Below are 19,126 nucleotides of genomic sequence, written 5' to 3'. Positions count from 1 at the left end.
TTATAATCCAAAAAATATGATAATTTTTGTAAATTCTGGAATTGCTGAGACATTTGAAGTGGATAATATCTAAGAAAGTTTCAAAATCAGTTTGTCTGTTTCCTAAAAAGAATTCATGATGATCATCCTTTGTCCATACTATTACTGTTCATATCACTTGGTGGCATGTACCTAACTATGGAGTCATAATCAAAGTAGATTGGCATGAATTGAGCTGAAGGTTCAGACAAAAATTGAACTTCCCACTGTTTCTGGGACTTTCAGCTCAATTCATGCCAAGCTAATGCCTGTTAAAGTTATTTTGATGTGAGTCTCCTGCGTGCTATTCCAAACCCCACAAATTATAATGCATTTAGTCTTCCCATTGGTCAATTAGCACTACCCCAGTGTCACCTATGGTTTGAGTACTGGCTCAACCAGGGCTCAGCATCTCATGAAACAAAACCAAATCCATCTAGATGTCATAAACATAAATGCATCATATTAGGAAAGCAACTCGCATATAATATTGGAAGTATACACAGAAATGTATATATTACCGTGTTTCCCCGAAAATAAGACCCTGTCTTATATTTTTTTGAACCCTGAAATAAGCGCTTGACCTCATTGCCATGCACTCAAAAGCCCGACTGGGCTTATTATCAGGGGATGTCTTATTTTGGGAAACAGGATAGGAGACATGCATGTGAAAATGCATATTTTCAAACACATTTCATGCAAATGTTGATCTCAAAGATTATATAGAAAAGATCAAGTGACTGCTGTATATATAACCCTGAATTAATCCCCCATAATTTTAATGGTGTTTCCTCTGTGATAAATGTATAAAGGAGTACTACTGTAAAAATCCGAAGGGAAAATCCAACATGACTTACCGCACATGTTCATTGTTAATTTTCCCCAACTTTGCAGGAAAAACAACTAAATCAAATGCCTATTAAGCCCCTGATGAATTATAACATTTAATGGTCTGGATTAAACAGAGGTACCAAACCACTGCAAGGATGTTAGAAAAATTTAAGTCTGCGGTAGAAACCTACACTTGGGATTCCCTTTCTTTGGGAAAACCCATTTTATGTCAGCAATTTATAATGATTTTCCCCTTCCTAATACTACGAGTATAGATATGAGGATTTGAGTAGAGAAATCAGAACTCTGTGTTGCTCAGTGCTTCATGCAGCTTCTTCTGCCAATAGGAATGGAAGACCTACCTTGTGCTTAAATTTGTTGGAATTCTTGTTTTCTTTCTTATTTAGATCGATGAAATAGTGGGTGATACGTTCCTTCGCCTTGGAGTCCATGTCCCATGAAATCTTGAAAGAATCGCAAGTGATGTTGCTAATCTTGATGTTGTGAGGAACTGGGAGTTCTTCCATCTCGGCAATCCCACTGTCTTGTGATTTATTCCCTGCAGAGGTGTGGATAAAACATAGCCCTGGTTAGCAGAAGCACAACTGGAGAGCGTCGTTTGGCATGCATTCCTTGGGCGAATGAGAGGGAATAGAGAGATGGGGTAAAGACCCAAGACTAAGTTGGAAAACAAAAGAGTTGCAAAAACCCCAAAAAACCCACCAACAGAGATTGGGAGGTGGAGCCATGCATGCCCCCTTAGCAAACAACTTAGTTGCAAATTTGGGGTTTTCAAGGAGAGGCAGCAGCATATTAATTGTGTGCTGTCTCACAGCTGGAATTCATTTAGCCAAGGAAAAGAAGAGGCAACTATAGAACTGGACCAAGTAACTTACCCTGTTTTCCCCAAAATAAGACATCCCCTGATAATAAGCCCAATCAGGCCTTTGAGCGCATGGCAATAAGGCCAAGCGCTTATTTCAGGGTTCAAAAAAATATAAGACAGGGTCTTATTTTGGGGAAAACACAGTAGTTCTGGCTATTGGGTAGGTTGGTAACTGGAGCTGGGCATTATCACTGCTCCATGCCCCGTAGCAGAGCATCTTGGGGCCAATTGTGACAGGGAAGGGCAGTGGCCGGGTCAAAATGGGCAGGTGATGTAGTGTAGTTGTGAGAGTGATGCTTTTCCAATGGTGAAGCTTGGCTCATCCATCCAATAAAACAATGTCCCAGCTAACATTCAAAATGCTGCCATCTTTCCTGGATCTCAGAGCAGGGTTGAATTTCTCCTGTTGTCCCAAAAGTGCTTTTTCCAAGCACCTTTCAACATTGGTTAAGGCTTAACAGGCCAGTTCAAAAATAGTCGAGAAAAAGCAGAGCTGAGCCACTGTGATTTTTAAAGCTACCCGGAGAGAATTATGAAGTAATTAAAGACAGATAGAACATTTATTATTCAAAAAATAACTCCTTTGCTAATTTAACTTCAACCTACTAATTGTCAACCTGGGAAAAATGAGCACAAAAATTAATTGCAGATTTCAAATATAGCTACTTCAAAGGTTCTTGAATTCTTACGAGCAGGAATATCAGTGTTTGATAAGAATAATCATGGCTGGAATTCAGTCATGGAATCTGGTCATGGAATCTCTTGACTGGACCTTGGTGAAAGCAGTTCTCCATTCTACCTGAATTTCTTCACCAACTCCCAGAATTTTTTCAGAAGGGTTGGACAACCACCCCACTTTTTTTCAGGTGAGGAGGCTTCAGGAAATGTGGGAGGAATTTTTTTAAAAGCCCATTGCATAAGGTCAGCTCAGGCACTGTTGTGGCCCGCCAACTACCAGCAGAGCTGGTTGCAGACTCCGGATGATGAGGAGGTTGGGGAGGAACTTGGGCCAGTTCTGGAGTGTGGGGAAGGCTCTGATGGATCCTCTGCGTCGGATGCAGAGATAGAGCCAGGGCCATCTGAAATTTCCAAGCCACTGGAGAGGCAGCTGCCTTTGGAGGCTGAGATGAGTGAGGAGGAAGAACACCTGGGGCCTGTTCCAGATGCACCTATGCACAGAGCAGTTAGGAGAGGTGAACAATGGAGGACAAGGAGTCAACTTGGGAAGCAAAGCAAACATGGACATGGATTGGCCCCTCCCTGGCTGGGGAATAAATAGAAGGAAAGGGGAGTGGTTGTCGTAGGAGACAACAGTTCGTATTTCTGGAGACTTTGCTCATAGTGTTTCATGCAATAAAGACTGCTTGCCAGAACTTAATTTGCAGCCTTTCGGCTGGGAGCTCATGGCCCGGCAATTATCTCAAGGAAGTGATAAGGTCTGTTACTGCAGTTAACCCTTTGCAGGGTTCTTGCCTGGACTTTTCGGTGGGTGAATGCAATTAATTCACAAGAGGTAAATAAAGAGGAATTTTTCACGACAAGGATTCTGTTTCTTGCTTCTGCTAAGGCTGGGTCAGCTCAGACACAACACCCTGGATTCTTCTCGAAAGCAGCAACAATGATGGCAAATAACATTTTTGTGATGCCACTCTATCAGACCAGAACTCTGCTGGGTAGCAGCCCTTATTAGCTCACCTTGGATGATCTGAAAAGCTAAGCAGGGCCACACCTGGTTAATCCTTGGAGGAGAGACTGTCAGGAAACCCCAGGCTAGATGAGAAATTCCAAAGAACATTCTAGGTGAAGACAGTGGAAAAGCCAAGAATGCAACTTGAGGATGGCCCTGAAGCCACTAGGCCTGCAGCTCCACTCTAAGCAGACTTTGTTCTACTGCAAGGCTGGAACAATCAGACAGTTTCCCAAAATCCTTGGTACAAGAATTGGGACCTGCTTCACAAAGGGCCACAATCCAGCCAGAGTGGAATCTTTGGGATCTTTCTTAACTAACCAGGATTTGTTGCTTACACCTTTTCCCCTGAAATCAAAAGGTTTAAAATATCTTGAACCTTAGCTCAAGCATGGCTTAATCACTTAAAAACCTGAGCTTTGGATCTCAGACATACCTAACACAAAAGAAGTTATGTATCATGGAACAAGGTCCATTATCAAGTTAAAAAAGAAAAACTGAAAGGAAGGCAGCATCTACTTCAAAGGTAAAGGTAAAGGTTCCCCTTGCACATATGTGCTAGTTGTTCCTGACTCTAGGGGGCGGTGCTCATCTCCGTTTCAAAGCCGAAGAGCCAGCGCTGTCCGAAGACGTCTCCGTGGTCATGTGGCCGGCATGACTAAACGGCAAAGGCGCACAGAACACTGTTACCTTCTCACCAAAGGTGGTCCCTATTTTTCTATTTTCATTTTTTACCTGCTTTTGAATTGCTAGAACAATTCAAAATTGCAGAAGCTGGGACAAGTAACGGGAGCTCACCCCGTTATGCAGTGCTATGGATTCGAACCGCTGAACTGCTGACCTTTCAATCGACAAGCTCAGCGTCTTAGCCACTGAGCCACTGCGTCCCTTACTTCAAAAGACCTCCACAAATGATCACCTGGATCACCTGGCTCAGGAAAGAGACTGGAGATGTCTCTATTCAAGCTTCTGTGATTTCCAATGTTCCTGCCTGTACAGCATGGGAAGTGAGCATGAATTCTAACCTACACGAGCTCCTTTTAGTGGACACGGCATTCAAACCCCAAAGACTAATATATAATCATCAGGGCAACTGATTTTAATTGTTCTATACTGAAATTAATTTCCTTAAACACTAAATTTGCCTTGTTTATCTTTAACTAATATTTATGATCTTAAGGCTGGGTTTCCAACTGACACAGTAGACTAAAGGAATATATTTATCCATTGTGAGAAAAACATTTCTCTCCCTCTCTATTTTTTCCCTCTTAATGAAAGCTCCCTGTTTTTCATGGTCTGGTACTTTTGACGTCTGCCTTCTTCTTCCTTGGTTTAATGAGCCATTTCTTTGCTTATCACACACACAAATCTGATTTGATTCATGCAAATGGCCATTTTAGCAACTAAAAAGAAAACAGAATGCCTAAGTTGGGACATGATTTTGTTTTTGTTTTTTCCAGAGGGAGCATTTATAACATTGATGGTTTTACTGCCAATCACGGAAAGAAAGGAAGGAAGGAAGGAAGGAAGAGAAAGAAAGAAAGAAAGAAAGAAAGAAAGAAAGAAAGAAAGAAAGAAAGAAAGAAAGAAAGAAAAAAAAATTATCTTTTGCAAAATCCTTCTCCGTTTCCCAAGCAGACAATCTCTCAAGCTGGGCTGAACTAATTCCTTCCCATGGATAATATTTGAAGACCAGTTTGGAGAGCTGAAGAAGTGCAGCCTTTTTCTGCCCCCCCCTCCTTTTTTTCTTTCTGGCCTTTCTACCTTTCCACCACAAGGTGTGGGACTTCCTGGCAGCCCTCAAAAGATTGGCCCAAAGGCTTCAGTCTCAGAGGAGCAACAGGCCTACATAATCCATCCCACAGTCCTGTAGGTGTCAATGTCTGAGTCACTCCCTTCTCTGGAGAAAGCAATTGCTTCTCTGTTCCCCACCTCCACTCCTTTCCTCTCAGGGCCTTGATTCACAAATGGCTAATTGTATAATTAAATTATTATCCATATGAGCAGTGACTAAAAGGGATCACAGTTGTCAAACACAATGTTAGTTTCATGTTGTGCTAGCAAACTCCTACTCTTCATTACCGCCTTGCCTTGCAGAACAAACAGCCAAAGCCTCACAAAATTTTAATTGCACAAAGCACAATCCTTTGGAATCTGGCAGCCATGGCCCATTTTTGACTCATTTTCCTGCCTTGCAAGCCACATTATCTTACACATCCCTCAATTCCAGCTGGAACTGTAAATAACTTTAAGGCTTTTCTGAATATATACCCAATCCCCACTTTTGCCCAGATGTTTTCTCAAGAGCATTTTGGGATTAAATGATGTGGATGTTATAACCAGTGGTGAAATTCAATTTTTTTTTACTACCGGTGGTGTGGGTGTGGCTTGGTGGGCGTGGCAGGGGAAGGATACTGCAAAATCCCTATTCCCTCCCTACTCCTGGGGGAAGGATATTGCAAAATCTCCATTCCCACCCCACTCTCAAGACAGCCAGATGTGGCATTTGCTGGTTCTCCGAACTACTCAAAATTTCTGCTACCGGTTCTCCAGAACCTGTCAGAACCTGCTGGATTTCATCCCTGGTTATGACACATCCCTGGTTATGACAACATGGAAACTTTAAAGAAGGTGTGAGACCTGTGGACTTCAACCCCAGAATTCAACCCCAGAATTCAACCCCAGTGATAGGGAATTCTCGGAACTGAAGTCCACAAGTGGACAAGGTTGGACACCTCTGCTTTAAAAGGTGATGGTCGATAGTAATCAAGAGAAATTAGCATTGACTAATTTCGAATCCCCTTTGGTCAAATGAGAATCTATATAAATTTGATTAACAAACAAATGCAATGTCAAATAGATCAAACATGAACAACATCACATGTGTTATCTACCCACTTTTCTGATTGGATTTTCCTTCAGTGCTTAGCAGCCAAATGTAGATGAATGCAGCTATGTTTTAACTGTTTATCCCAGCAAATTATAAGTGGCATGTAGGAAACGGCAATCCTCAAGTCCGTTCTACACTCAGAGGTCAACCCATCTAAAAGTCAACTAAGCTCAGCAGGACACCACTGGATCTCTTGAGCTTGCACCTGCTTGAATGCCAGGGATCACTGGTTGTGGTGGTACAACAATACTTATTTTCATAAATTTGAAGGAACTGTGAGATCTGGGATTGAAGACCAAATAGAAGACTAGTTTTTCTAGAAGCCTTCTGTACCGTATCTTTTCGGTCTGTATTACGAAAGGTTGATGTGTACACAGAAGTAAAAGAATTTTGCCATGAAATTGATGGGAAGGGAACATACACTGAGAATATTCCTGAAAGTTGCATGCAAAGAACTGGAGTTACATGTAAAAGAAACATTTATGCTGGGGAAATTGGGGAAGAAAAGCAAATTGTTTGCAATTAAAGTAGGGTCTAATTTTACATTTAAAAATAGTTTCAGGGCAATTCACATTAATAGTTACATGAATTTGGGGAAGATGCTTAGAAAGGAGTGTGCATAAGTGCACCAGCGTGCCTACCATCCCTGTCATAATATTCCTTTTTACTTACTCTTTTCATGTATTCAAATTATGTTTATATTTTTACTTGTTATCTTATATATGCTTGACAAAATAAATAAATAAAAAATAAAATAAAATAAAATAAAAATAAAGCATCTATAAGCGTTTACTGCAAAGATAAATTGTTGCTAATTTTCCTATAAGTTCCTATAAATTTCCTAAAGTCTCTACTGGCAAAATATATGGACACAATTCTGTTCTACTAGTCTGGACCCTTGATTAACCTTCTAAATACACAGCAGACTAGGACGGGATCTGGTGTAACAACAGTGTTACTGTCTATAACAGGGGTGTCAAACTCAAGGCCCAGGGGCCGGATCAGGACCGTGGGGTGCTTAGATCTGGCTCACGGGGTCATCCTGGAAACAGCGAAGGACTGGCCTGTGCTACCTTTGCCAGGCAAAATGGAGCTCGGGGGCAGTGGGGCGCCTGCGGGCAGAGGGTTGCAGAAGGCCATTGCAACCAAAAATGGAGCTCGGGATCCTGTTTTCACTGACAGAGTCCTTGGCCCACCACAGGCGCCCCGACACAAGGGACGTCGAGCTGGCCACGCCCACTCCAGGCCCCCGACGTCAAACACAATCCTGATGTGGCCCTCAATGAAATCGAGTTTGACACCCCTGTTCTATAACTTCAGGATCTTCAAATAAAAATGCCATCCCTGAAAAGAAAACTAGCCTACTTCACTGGGGCTGTTGCAAAGATGACAGGGAGAAGACCATAGTCACCCACTGCAGGTGAAATAGCGTTCTAAAAAGTAATAAAAATAATTTCTTAACAATATTTTAAAGCCCTTGATGTGTTATGATGCCCTTCCACTTCCCCTGTGTCAAAATGTTAATGCATTAAAAATATGTAACCTTGAAGTAATAATATTTGACCTGTTGGTGATTTCACATTCCTGGGTTCTACTTACGAGCTTGTGACTGCTCATCGGCCCTGTGGACTTTTGTTGAAAAGCGTGTGGAGGGGGGGACGGGGACGGGGAGATAAATGCATCCCAGGGAAGGGAATTATTTCCCCAGGCCCTGCAGTTGTTACTTCAGGTTCTCAGCAAAGGAGCAGCAGCTTCTGCTCCCATGCACACTTTCCATGTGCAAAAGAAGAGAGTGACAAAATAGATTCTCCAAGTAAGTTTCCACTTCCTTAAACTCTGCCATCTAATATCCCTAGCAGAGAAGGAGGGACTCTTAAAGAGGGGAAGCAAGTCATTGAGGAAAGCAAAATAAATCAAGTTAGTGTTAATGATAGGGACAGTGTGTAGCTGCTGAAAATGTGGCACATTATACTGTAAGGGCTAAAATATCTGTTATTTTCTCAAATGCTGGTTTTATCCATGAATGAATACACTACAGTGTATACAGTGTATAGTGTATTCAGTGTATACAGTGAGTACAATGAGATACAAAAATTCAAGTTCTATTTTCACTAAATGCCCATGGAGATTATCAGTCTTCCAGGTCATAGTTATCCCAAAGGTGGTTTTTACAAAAGGCAATTGGACTTTCTTTGTTTTTCTTTGAAGACGTTTCACTTCTCATCCAAGAAGCTTCTTCAGTTCTGACTGAATGGTGGATGATGGAATTATATTCCTTGCAGTCCTCTGGTCATTAGCACTCTTTCTGAAAGTCATTGAGGCCACTTGGGTTTCTTTCTGTAGCCCCAGGATCATCTGAATCAGAATCCAAATGGGTGTGGAACCTTCTTGGAACTGCTGAAAGGACCGTGTTGTAAACAGGAGATAGGCGGTGTGGTATTCACACCCCCTCTGTTGAGAGACAGCTGTTCAGTCTTAATGTAGATGGTCTCTTCGATCCTTCTTTCAAATCAGCAGTCCTCTCTGTCCAGAATGTGGACTTTTGAAAAAAAGCACCTTTGGAGACTTCTTTAACAGGCAGATTAAAGATTCCAACAGAGTTGGAAGGGACCTTGTAGGTCATCTAGTCCAACCCCCCTCCCACCCAAACAGGAGACCCTACACCATTTCTGACATCTGGCAGCCCAGTCTCTTCTTGAAAGCTTCCAGGGATGAAGCTCCCACAACTTCTGAAGGCAACTTCTGTTCCATGGGTTGATTGTTCTCACTGTCAGAAAATTCCTCCTTATTTTTAGGTTGAATCTCTTCTTGTTCATTTTCCATCCATTATTCCTTGTCTGGCATTCAGGGGCTTTGGAAAAGAGCTTGACCACCTCCTCTCTGTGGCAGCCCCTCAAATACCAGAAGATGCTATCCTGTCTCCCCTGGTCCTTCTCTTCCCTAGACTAGCCAGGCCCAGTTCCTGCAACCGTTCATCCTATGTTTTAGCTTCCAGTCCCTTAATCATCCTGGTTGCTCTTCTCTGCACTTTTTCTAGAGTCTCAACATCTTTTTTATAGTGTGGTGACCAAAACTGGATGCAGTACTCTAGGTGTGGTCTTACTAAGGCTTTATAGAGTGGTATTAGTCCCTCACCTGATCTTGATTGTATCCTTCTGTTAATGCAGTTTATTAGTCATATTATCCATATTTCTATGCCGCCCACTCTCCAATGACTCTGGGCAGTTTACACCAAAGACAGTATACTAAATAGTATATTGCCCCCAACAATCTGGGTCCTCAAATTACCCACCTCGGAAGGATGGAAGGCTGAGTCAACCTTGAGCCGGTGAGATTTGATCCGCTGATCTGCTGAACTAGCAGTCAGCTGAAGTAGCTGCAGTACTGCACTCTAACCACTGTGCCACCTCGGCTCAAGTTTAGGATTGTGTTCGCTTTTTTGGCTGCTGCTGCACACGACTAACTCATATTTAGCTGGCTGTCCACTAAGACTCCAAGATCCCTCTCACAGTTACTGCTATTAAGCCTGCTTTCACGCAGTCTATATGTGTACTTTTGGTTTTTCGTGCCTAGGTGTAGGACTTCTGTTTCACCACTCCCCCCAACCCCCACCGCCAATTTTCTAGCCATATTTTCTGAGTTAAAATCATCCTCAAGTTCCATCACTGGAGGTTTTAAAGAAGAGATTGGTCAGCCATTTGTCTGAAATGGTATAGTGTTTCCTGCTGAGCAGAGGGTTGGACTAGAAGACCTCCAAAGGTCCCTTCCGGCTCTGTTATTCTTTTTTTTTTTTAATTTGATTTTTATGCCGCCCTTCTCCGGAGACTCAGGGCGGCTTACAATGCGTTAAGCAATAGCCTTCATCCTTTTGTATATTTATACAAAGTCAGCTTATTGCCCCCACAAACTGGGTCCTCATTTCACCTACCTTGGAAAGGATGGAAGGCTGAGTCAACCTTGAGCCTGGTGAGATTCGAACCTGCAGAAATTGCAGGCAGCTGTGTTAATAACAGGGTGCATTAAACCACTGTACTACCAAGGCTCTGTTACTGTAACTTTACATCCAGTTCATTAGGATGAAAAATCTAGGTTAGCCAACTTACCCACCAGGTTACTTTTGAATATGTAAAAAGCTTTGAAAGGAGAAGGAGATTGCAAAAGAACATCCAAACATTAAATTCTTATTAGGGATGTAAAGGACTTTCACCATAGATCTTGCTGGGAGTAGATTGGAGTTTATTGCTTCTAATGGGTTCATGGCAGTAGGAACACATGCAGAATGCAGTAAAATGGATTGCAAGTACACCAATCTATATATCACTAGTCCCAACCTGCTGTCTTGAGTGGATTGTATCAGCAAGAAGCAACATCAAGTGATGTTTCTGCTTTTTCCTTTAGCTTTCAATAATATAATTTAATTTATTCAGTTTAACATGAGCATCTATTCCAGAAGACTCTGGACAGTTTACCCAATCCATAAAAAAAGGGTAAAATGCCACCAGCGAGATTAGCAAAGATGTTTGAAAATTTGTCAGCTAAATGTTGGAAGTGTAATCAGATACCAGGTTCATATTATCATAGGTGGTGGACATGCCCAAAGGCAAAAAAATACTGGACTAAAATACATACATGGCTAGAAAAAATGATAAAGCAACACACAGATTTGAAACCAGAAATATTTTTGTTGGGTATCTTACCAGAACAGTATAATAAAGGGAATACATATTTAATTTTACATGTGTTAACTGCAGCAAGAATTGTGTTTGCATAACAGTGGAAAAATGAAGAGATCTCCACAGAGGAAAGTGTTATTAAAAAAATATTAGAAAACAACTTGAAGGACCAGCGTCTGGCTTTTGAACTCTCATTAGTATTTCAAAATTCTGCCTAGACTGCAGGGTGTAAATTTTAACAGCTAAGGACCTGGACTACAAACCATCACCTCAAATGACCCTCCAAGTTAGATAATACTTCTTGACGAGAGTGGCATAATGTGGACAGACAAGGTCATTCTTGAGAGGGACTTTTGCTGGAAAAGGGATGGGCGCCTAATGGACCTGCAGTTTTAAATGCCAGCGTGGATCGTATCTTACTTCCCATTAGTTTCCTCAGCCATGAAATTCATAGTTCTTAGGGGAGGTGGGAGCTTTTTTTTGGGGGGGGAGTGCTTGGAGAATGAGAATGCTGCAGGCAAAAATGGATGAGGAAACGAGTGTCCCATCTGGGAGACATCTAACAGGCTTTCCCAGAACCTTCCCAAAAATGTTTAAACTAAAATAAAGTAATCAGGATCCACTTGGGAACTCAGACTGAGTTTCAGGTAGCAGGATGAACATTAGGGGTGCATTTGGGGGCATGTGATGGTGGTGTTTTTTCTTCAGGTCATAGTTCAGTGCAGTGGAAGCTGAAACAGGCCTCCCCCAAACTCTCTTAAACCTCGACACATCTGTCACTTTGGTTCCTGTCATGACTAGAATCAAACTTTGCCAACCTTGGGAATTTTGGGGCAGGAAAGCTTGCAATGCTGGAAGCAAATCAAAAGCATCTTGAGGCCAAATCTTGGCCACACCATCAAGCCCAAACAACGTGTCCATTGCCAATACTGTCATTCAACTCTTTGCTCAATCAAAACATCGCTCTATTTATTGACTAGGTATCCTACCCTGAGTGCGTAGCAGAAGCATGCATCATTAAGCAATCTGCATTTCAGGGAGCATCTTCATACTGATTTAGGGGAGAAATTTTTTAGAATTCCTCGGTAGGAATTCTGTCCAAAACATCAGAAAACCAAACAGGAGGAGGAGGACAAGATGGAGAGGAAAGGAAAGAGGAATGAGTAATAGTAGTAGTAGTAAAAAGGGAAGTCTATTCATTCCACACTTTTTTCCCCCTTATGGGTCGAAAAGAAAGACCCTAACTACTATAGCAGACTGGATCTTATACTTAAAAATGAGCCCAATGTTATGCAAATATTGCAAATCAATGTTGTAATCTGCTTTCTGATTTAATGGGTAACTCTGTTTAGGCCAAGGAGAAATTTGAGGACAATTTCACAGATACACAACAGTAGACCTAGGCCCCAATGAGAACTTCTGGATTCACACAACATGGCTTTATGAACTTTGGTTTAATAAAACTAAGGTTGGCTGAGTTTCCATTATGGACCATGATTCCATAAACTATATACCATGCTTTACACAGTTCAACCATCATGTTGATACATTAAGGTGAAACTGAACTGACATTATATCTGAGTGTGATTCATGAACCAGCAAAGGCCATAATCCTTGATATTATAAATATAGTTTTAAGAGCATAGGGTCCAGAAAAATAGAAAACAGGATAGCTGAATTTATATATTTGCACATAAAATGTTGGCTGGTTTTAAAGCACTCCTCTAAGTTGTTGTAGAAAGAATAAAAATGATGATTTTGATTGTTTGATTCCTTTCTGGAAAGTGGTTGGCTGCTGGAAACTGTCCCTAGTAGCTTCAACTTGGCAAGCAGGCCTAATACACACTTTCTCAAGATTGCATTTTAAAAATGGGATGAAACTATGTAAGAGACATCTGCTGAGATTTAAATGAAGAAAAATGACTTCAGTTTTTTTTAAAGAATGAAACGGGAAATGGCAAGTAAAGGAAAACTTACAATATTTTTAGAGAGGGAACATGAGGTGACTTTATACCAATGGTGAAATCCAAATTTTTTAAATACCGGTTTTGTGGGTGTGGCTTGGTGGGTGTGGCTTGGTGGGAGTGGCAGGGGAAGGATACTGCAAAATCCCCATTCCCTCCCTACTCTGGGGCCAGCCAGAGGTGGTATTTGCCGGTTCTCCAAACTGCTCAAAATTTCCACTACTGGTTCTCCAGAACCTGTCAGAACCTGCTGGATTTCACCCCTGCTTTATCTCCAATAATCTCTCTCTCCTACCAAGATCCTTTTCAGAACATAGCAAGGAGGATTGTTGGCACAATTCTATTCTAGGCTGGTACAGCAGGAAATGCCTATAAGATGGACTTCTAAATGTGTGAGAAAGGAAAATGCATGGAGTGAGCATATCTTCACCATTGCTCATCTTGAGTTTGCAATAAAGCAGCAACCTGAGCTTAGCACTGATGATGTTACCTAGTTGGGTCATGAAATGCCTGCAAGAAAACCACTAAATTCAGGATCTTACATTTCAACCCTGACTACAGATATTCTCTTTTATTGATAGAGAAACTTGCATCCAAATGCTGACCAAGGCAAGGTGCCTCCACCAGGAAGATATGTTCCTGTTGCAATTATGGCAATGATGCAGATCAATCTGCTTACAACTAATATTTCTCTTTCCAGCATTTGGTTGCAACTGGGTCCAAAGCAAAGGTGGGTTTCAGCAGATTCTGACCAGTTCTGGAGAACCGGTTGCAGAAATTTTGAGTAGTTCAGAGAACCAGTAAATACCACCTCTGGCTAGCCCTGGCCCCATCTATTCTCTGCCTCCCGAGTCCCAGCTGATTGGGAGGAAATGGGGATTTTGCAGTATCCTTCCCCTGGAGTGGGGAGGGAATGGGGATTTTGCAGTATCCTTCCCCTGGAGTGGGGAGGGAATGGGGATTTTACAGTATCCTTCCCCTGCCACGCCCACCAAGCCACGCCCACCAAGCCATGCTATGCCCACCACAGAACTGGTAGTAAAATTTTTTGAATCCCGTCATTGATCCAAACGACCAATGTTTATAACTAGATTTTGCAACAGAAACAAACCATTTTTGGGGCAGAGCTACAAATAATCATTCCTTGGGGAATTAAAGTCAAGAAAATCTAAATTAGTGAAATAATACACTGAACTAAAGCATCTGCAAGATCAGGGCAGGGATGGCATTTTGTCTCTTGAGCTGGAAGACTCATCTTGAAGAAATAGTTATATATATATATCTTTTGAATATTTGAAGGTATGAATGGTTCCTAGAACAAGCAACATGATTTGAGAGAGCACCTGTACAGAGTTACACTTTGACATAGTGTGATTTCATTCCCAGCTTTCCAACAGCTGTAAATTTAGATAGATTTTTGTGAAAGGAAAGGCATAATTTTCATTCTATACCTGACAGTCCCTGAACAAACTTGGAAATTTCTCCATTCTCAAATTCCCTTTTGCTAGCAATCTAATGGCTACCTTGTAAAATGCTTTCTCCAGCTCCCAGTGGCTCATTCTGACATATAAGCATTTAGCAATGCCTTGGAGATACCCAAACTATCTCTTCTGGGTATATTGTGACAGAAGAGGTAATTAAAAATATTATGAAATAGGAAAGTGTGAAGGAGAAATTCTAAACCACAATGGGACTCTTTGGAGATAACATGACAACTTTAAAAAGAGAAATAAGATTCTCAATGTTTTTCTTTAAGACACTACTGAAAAGCTTTTGTGAGCCACTATATAAGCCAAGACTTGAAAATTAAAAAAGTTAAAATGGCCCAAATCCTGAAAGATTCTTGAATTTTAACTGACTATAGGACTATAGGACTTCAAATGTATTTTAGGAGTAGAGCCATTTTAGGCTATGGTAAGCAAAAATGGCTAAGACGCTGAGCTTGTCGATCGAAAGGTCGGCAGTTCAGCGGCTTGAATCCCTAGTGTCTCGTAATGGGATGAGCTCCCGTTACTTGTCCCAGCTTCTGCCAACCTAGCAGTTCGAAAGCCCGTAAAAAAATGCAAGTAGAAAAATAGGGACCACCTTTGGTGGAAGGTAACAGCGTTCCGTGCACCTTTGGCATTTAGTCATGCCGGCCCCATGACCACGGAGACGTCTTTGGACAGAGCTGGCTCTTCGGCTTTGAAACTGAGAAGAGCACCACCCCCTAGAGTCAGGAACGACTAGCACATATGTGCGAGGGGAGCCTTTACCTTTATCTTTAAGCAAAAATCAAGAGGAGTCTGGTAACAGTTTTTCCAATTATATATATAAAAATATTATAGGACAACAGCTTACTTCATCAAACGCATTGCAGGAGCTAAACTGATGTAAGATTTAATTTTGGGCAGTGTAATATTGTCTAAGGAACCCATTTCTGAAGAAAGTATTTGATTTCATTATGAATCTTTTATGAGAAGCCATTACAAGGTCACCATGGCTGAGTTTGGAAGGTCAATGTTATGATTCCAGGCACAAATGTTATTTTGGGCCTTGCAATTTAATTTGAGGATATTCCTCAGGATGGGGAGAAACAGGCTTGGACTGAACTCAAGCAAGACGGAATGGCTTCCTTTGATTTTCCACGGAGTCGTATTCTCCAGACCCAGCAGGTTCACCATCTGGGAGGTCTCTTGCTGGAAGAGCAAGGGGGAGGGGGGCTCTGGCCAGGAGGTCCTCTGCTCAGCTTCATTTGTGCATCAGAGGCAGCTCTCTTTAGAGCAGGATGCAAACAGGGCAGGCACTTTCATCCCTGTCATTTCTGATTAAGATTTCTGTAATCAGTTGTAGCTAGGACTTCCCTTGAGGTCCACCTGGAGACCAGTCAGCATCCTGCATTCTCACTGGTCAGCTTCAATGCTGCCCTGTTACTGTGGCAGCAGCTTTGGTTGCCAGGTTATTTCTGAGTGTGGTTTGAAATGCTGTTGCTACCTTTAAAACCCTTAATGACTCAGAGACTGACTATCCAAGAGACTGCCTTTTTCTAATCAAATCTGCCTATCTCATCCAGATAGATAGGGGAATATCTGCTTGGGATCCCCCAAACAGGCATCATATGTTGTTTAGATTTTATATCATTGCATTATTAGTGTTCTGTTGTATGACATACATTGTAAATTGCCTAGAAGAGAGCTTGCTTAGCCTAGTGATAGAGTAGAAAAACCCAAATTCTAATCCTTCCTTTGGGAGAGTCTTCCTCTCCAACCCTAAGATGAAGGCAAGGGCAAACTATCTCTGAAAATCTTGGCAATGAGATGACATGGACTTGTCTTTGTAGTCTCCCAGGACACGTCTGGCTCTAGAAACTGCTTAGACTCCATTTGGACTGAGGCCGTGCATGGATTTCATAAAACCAATTAAGAAGGATATGAGGATGAGATGAATGCCATTGTAGGTCTGTAGTTTTATTTTGCACCAGAGGTTGAACAACTACTGGTCTTTGGACTTTCATCTGCTATGAAATGAAGGACAGATGTGCCATCATGCAAAAGGATGTTTCACTCTTTAAAACGTGGATGATATATCAGGCTTTCAAAAATTATGCACCTTTTTTATTGTTGGTGTTAAAGAAATAAATATAACAAAACGGGATTAGATGCCTAATAATTATGGGGATGTAAGACATTGATTCAGAGATTTGATTCAATTTTTTTCCGGTCAAATCTCTATGAACTAACTTTTCCACATACTCAACATTTTTTTTTTTTTTGCTTGTTCTAGACAGCTTAGTCAAAGTGACCTAATTAGGGGGTTTGAATTAAACTGCTGAATCGATCTGGTTCAAATTTGAATTTGAGCTGAATCAATGGGTTGAACTGAAATAGGTCACTTTCCAGCTACAAATATTCAGAGGTTTAGGTTGAGTTTAAGGCAGAGGACGGCTGCAATAATAGAGAAAGCAAAATAAGTGGTTGTATTTGATAAAGAATTCAGCTCCATGTGGATTTAAAAGTCAGGTTAACAGTCATGGCAAAAAACATCTGAACGTTTTGCCACGTCCATTCCTACATCTCAGCTGTCAATTCTTTTCTCAATAAGAAAAATATATTATTGCTTGATGCCTGTTTTTGCAACCAGGCAAATACATTGTGGGGCTCACCAGATGCTGCAGAACTGCCACCAGTCCTCCTCCTCAGCACGATTAATAGTGAGAAATAACGGGAGCTGCTGCAGTCCAAAAACATCTGGGGAGTGTCCTGTTGCCCAAATGTTGCAAGATAAAATAGTACTTTAATTTGCACACACATCAATATTAGCTGAAAATATATCACAATATGATGCACATAGTGATGAACCCTTTAGATGGAACACCATATTTAGCACAGTCCTTCAGTTAAGTATTTTCTTAATATAGAGTTGGCACAAGTAAATGGCTGTGTTAGAAAACTCCCACTTTTGTCAATGCTGAAGGGCTTTTTGAGATTCTTCCTCCTCATAGCAGTCCAAGAAAAAACTACCAAAAGATAGTAGAACTTAACAGCTTTTAAAACCCAGATTTCTCTCTCCTGGAAGGCTGTAAAAAGCTGCAGCCCAGAGATCAATCAACGGGCAAGCGTTAGGAAGGGCTGTTGAGTTTTGGTAATGCACTTTGTCATTTCTTTAGACATTTGATACACAAAGTAGCTAAAGTAGGTCATTTTAGAGTGTTCCAGCAAATACATTTTCCCCAAGCTTGGAGTAACTTTGTCAAGGTTCACTGAAGCCTTCAGCACATTTTTTTTTTTTGAAATGCAATTATTATTTCCAAAACCATCTATGCAAAATAGTACTTGCATTCAAGCGTGAAGAGAGACAGGAACACTTTGTGATAACAATAAAACTAACATTGATTAATGATTCAGCTACAAACACCACAATGAAATTGATTCAGCTACCAACATGCCAGTTAACAAGTGAAAAGTTATTATTTCAAGGTCAATCAAGAGATGTTACAAAGTACATTGCTCCAAAGCTCATGGAGTAAACTTCTTCCTTTCCTTTCCTTTCCTTTCCTTTCCTTTCCTTTCCTTTCCTTTCCTTTCCTTTCCTTTCCTTTCCTTTCCTTTCCTTTCCTTTCCTTTCCTTTCCTTTCCTCCTCTCCTCTCCTCTCCTCTCCTCTCCTCTCCTCTCCTCTCCTCTCCTTTCTTTTCCTTTCCTTCCCTTTCCCTTTCCCTTTCCCTTCCCTCCCATCCCATCTATCTATCTATCTATCTATCTATCTATCTATCTATCTATCTCTATCACAATTTTTACACAGCATTGTCATCATGCAAAAACGAACAACAACAACAAAACAGCCGAGCAGAACAGCCATTTATTTTCAGAATACTTGATGATGAAGACCTCCAGAAAATGCTAGGCCTTTAGGAGAGAAGATTGAAATAGTGGCTCCAAAGAAGAGCTAACATTTATGACTACCTTGTATCATTATTTAAAACAATTGCCCCAACATGAAGGAATATTTCATAGACACCATTAAAATGATAATGGTCCTACTGTGAAATGACTACAGAAACAGCCACTCTAGTCAAATAGAAGACTTCTGGCAATCAGGTAGAAAAGATATAAAGAAAATCCTTGGATAATTTTTCATTGTTCATAGCTTTGATCAACAACTGTAACCAACTCGAGAAAGCAAAAACTTCTTGTTTAAAAATCCCCCTGGTTCTCAACATGAAAACCAGCCAAGACTCTGTTCAATTCCACTATGACTTTCTCCCTTATCCTGCTGCTCAAGATAACCCTACCCTAATCTTGTCTATCATCTTTGTAGCTCAGCATTGCTCCTAGAATTTCACTTTTGAATACATGAGAATATTAAGATGTTTTATTCTAACTCTTAGGTAGATTGAAGTGAGAATGAATTAGTAGCTCAAAGTCAAATAGAAAGATGATGGATTTTGCATCTCATAAACATGACTGGCTTTCAGAGATGCTATCCTCCCATCTAACTATAGATGAGCCCAATGGGATAATGGGGTTCAGGATGGTAGGAATTCTGCATTTTGAGGCATGTTGATGATTGTCTATTAATTGTTCTTGTTCTTGTTTAATTGTACTTGAATTTTTCTTGCATATGAATATATGCCCTCCCTCCTGAATCACACATTTTTTGAATGAGCTGACAAATGTCAAAACTATACAAAATCCAAGCTA

The 19,126-nt window shown here is 41.0% G+C and overlaps 1 protein-coding gene across 2 annotated transcripts in view; it reads right to left on the bottom strand.

Moving 5' to 3' along the window:
* PHYHIPL (phytanoyl-CoA 2-hydroxylase interacting protein like) overlaps positions 1 to 19,126 on the bottom strand; it is a 56,890-nt gene that overhangs the window by 12,421 nt on the left and 25,343 nt on the right. For both annotated transcript variants that reach the window (XM_070945510.1, XM_070945512.1), the window contains exon 2: positions 1,212 to 1,408. In XM_070945510.1, coding sequence (XP_070801611.1) covers positions 1,212 to 1,408 — 197 coding nt within the window. The remainder of the gene's footprint in view (positions 1 to 1,211; positions 1,409 to 19,126) is intronic.

The sequence above is a fragment of the Pituophis catenifer genome, unplaced genomic scaffold, assembly GCF_029215685.1.
Source record: "Pituophis catenifer annectens isolate HBS135680 unplaced genomic scaffold, rPitCat1.0.hap2 SCAF_6, whole genome shotgun sequence".
Lineage (NCBI taxonomy): Eukaryota > Metazoa > Chordata > Lepidosauria > Squamata > Colubridae > Pituophis > Pituophis catenifer.
This window is presented reverse-complemented; position numbering and strand designations above follow the sequence as displayed.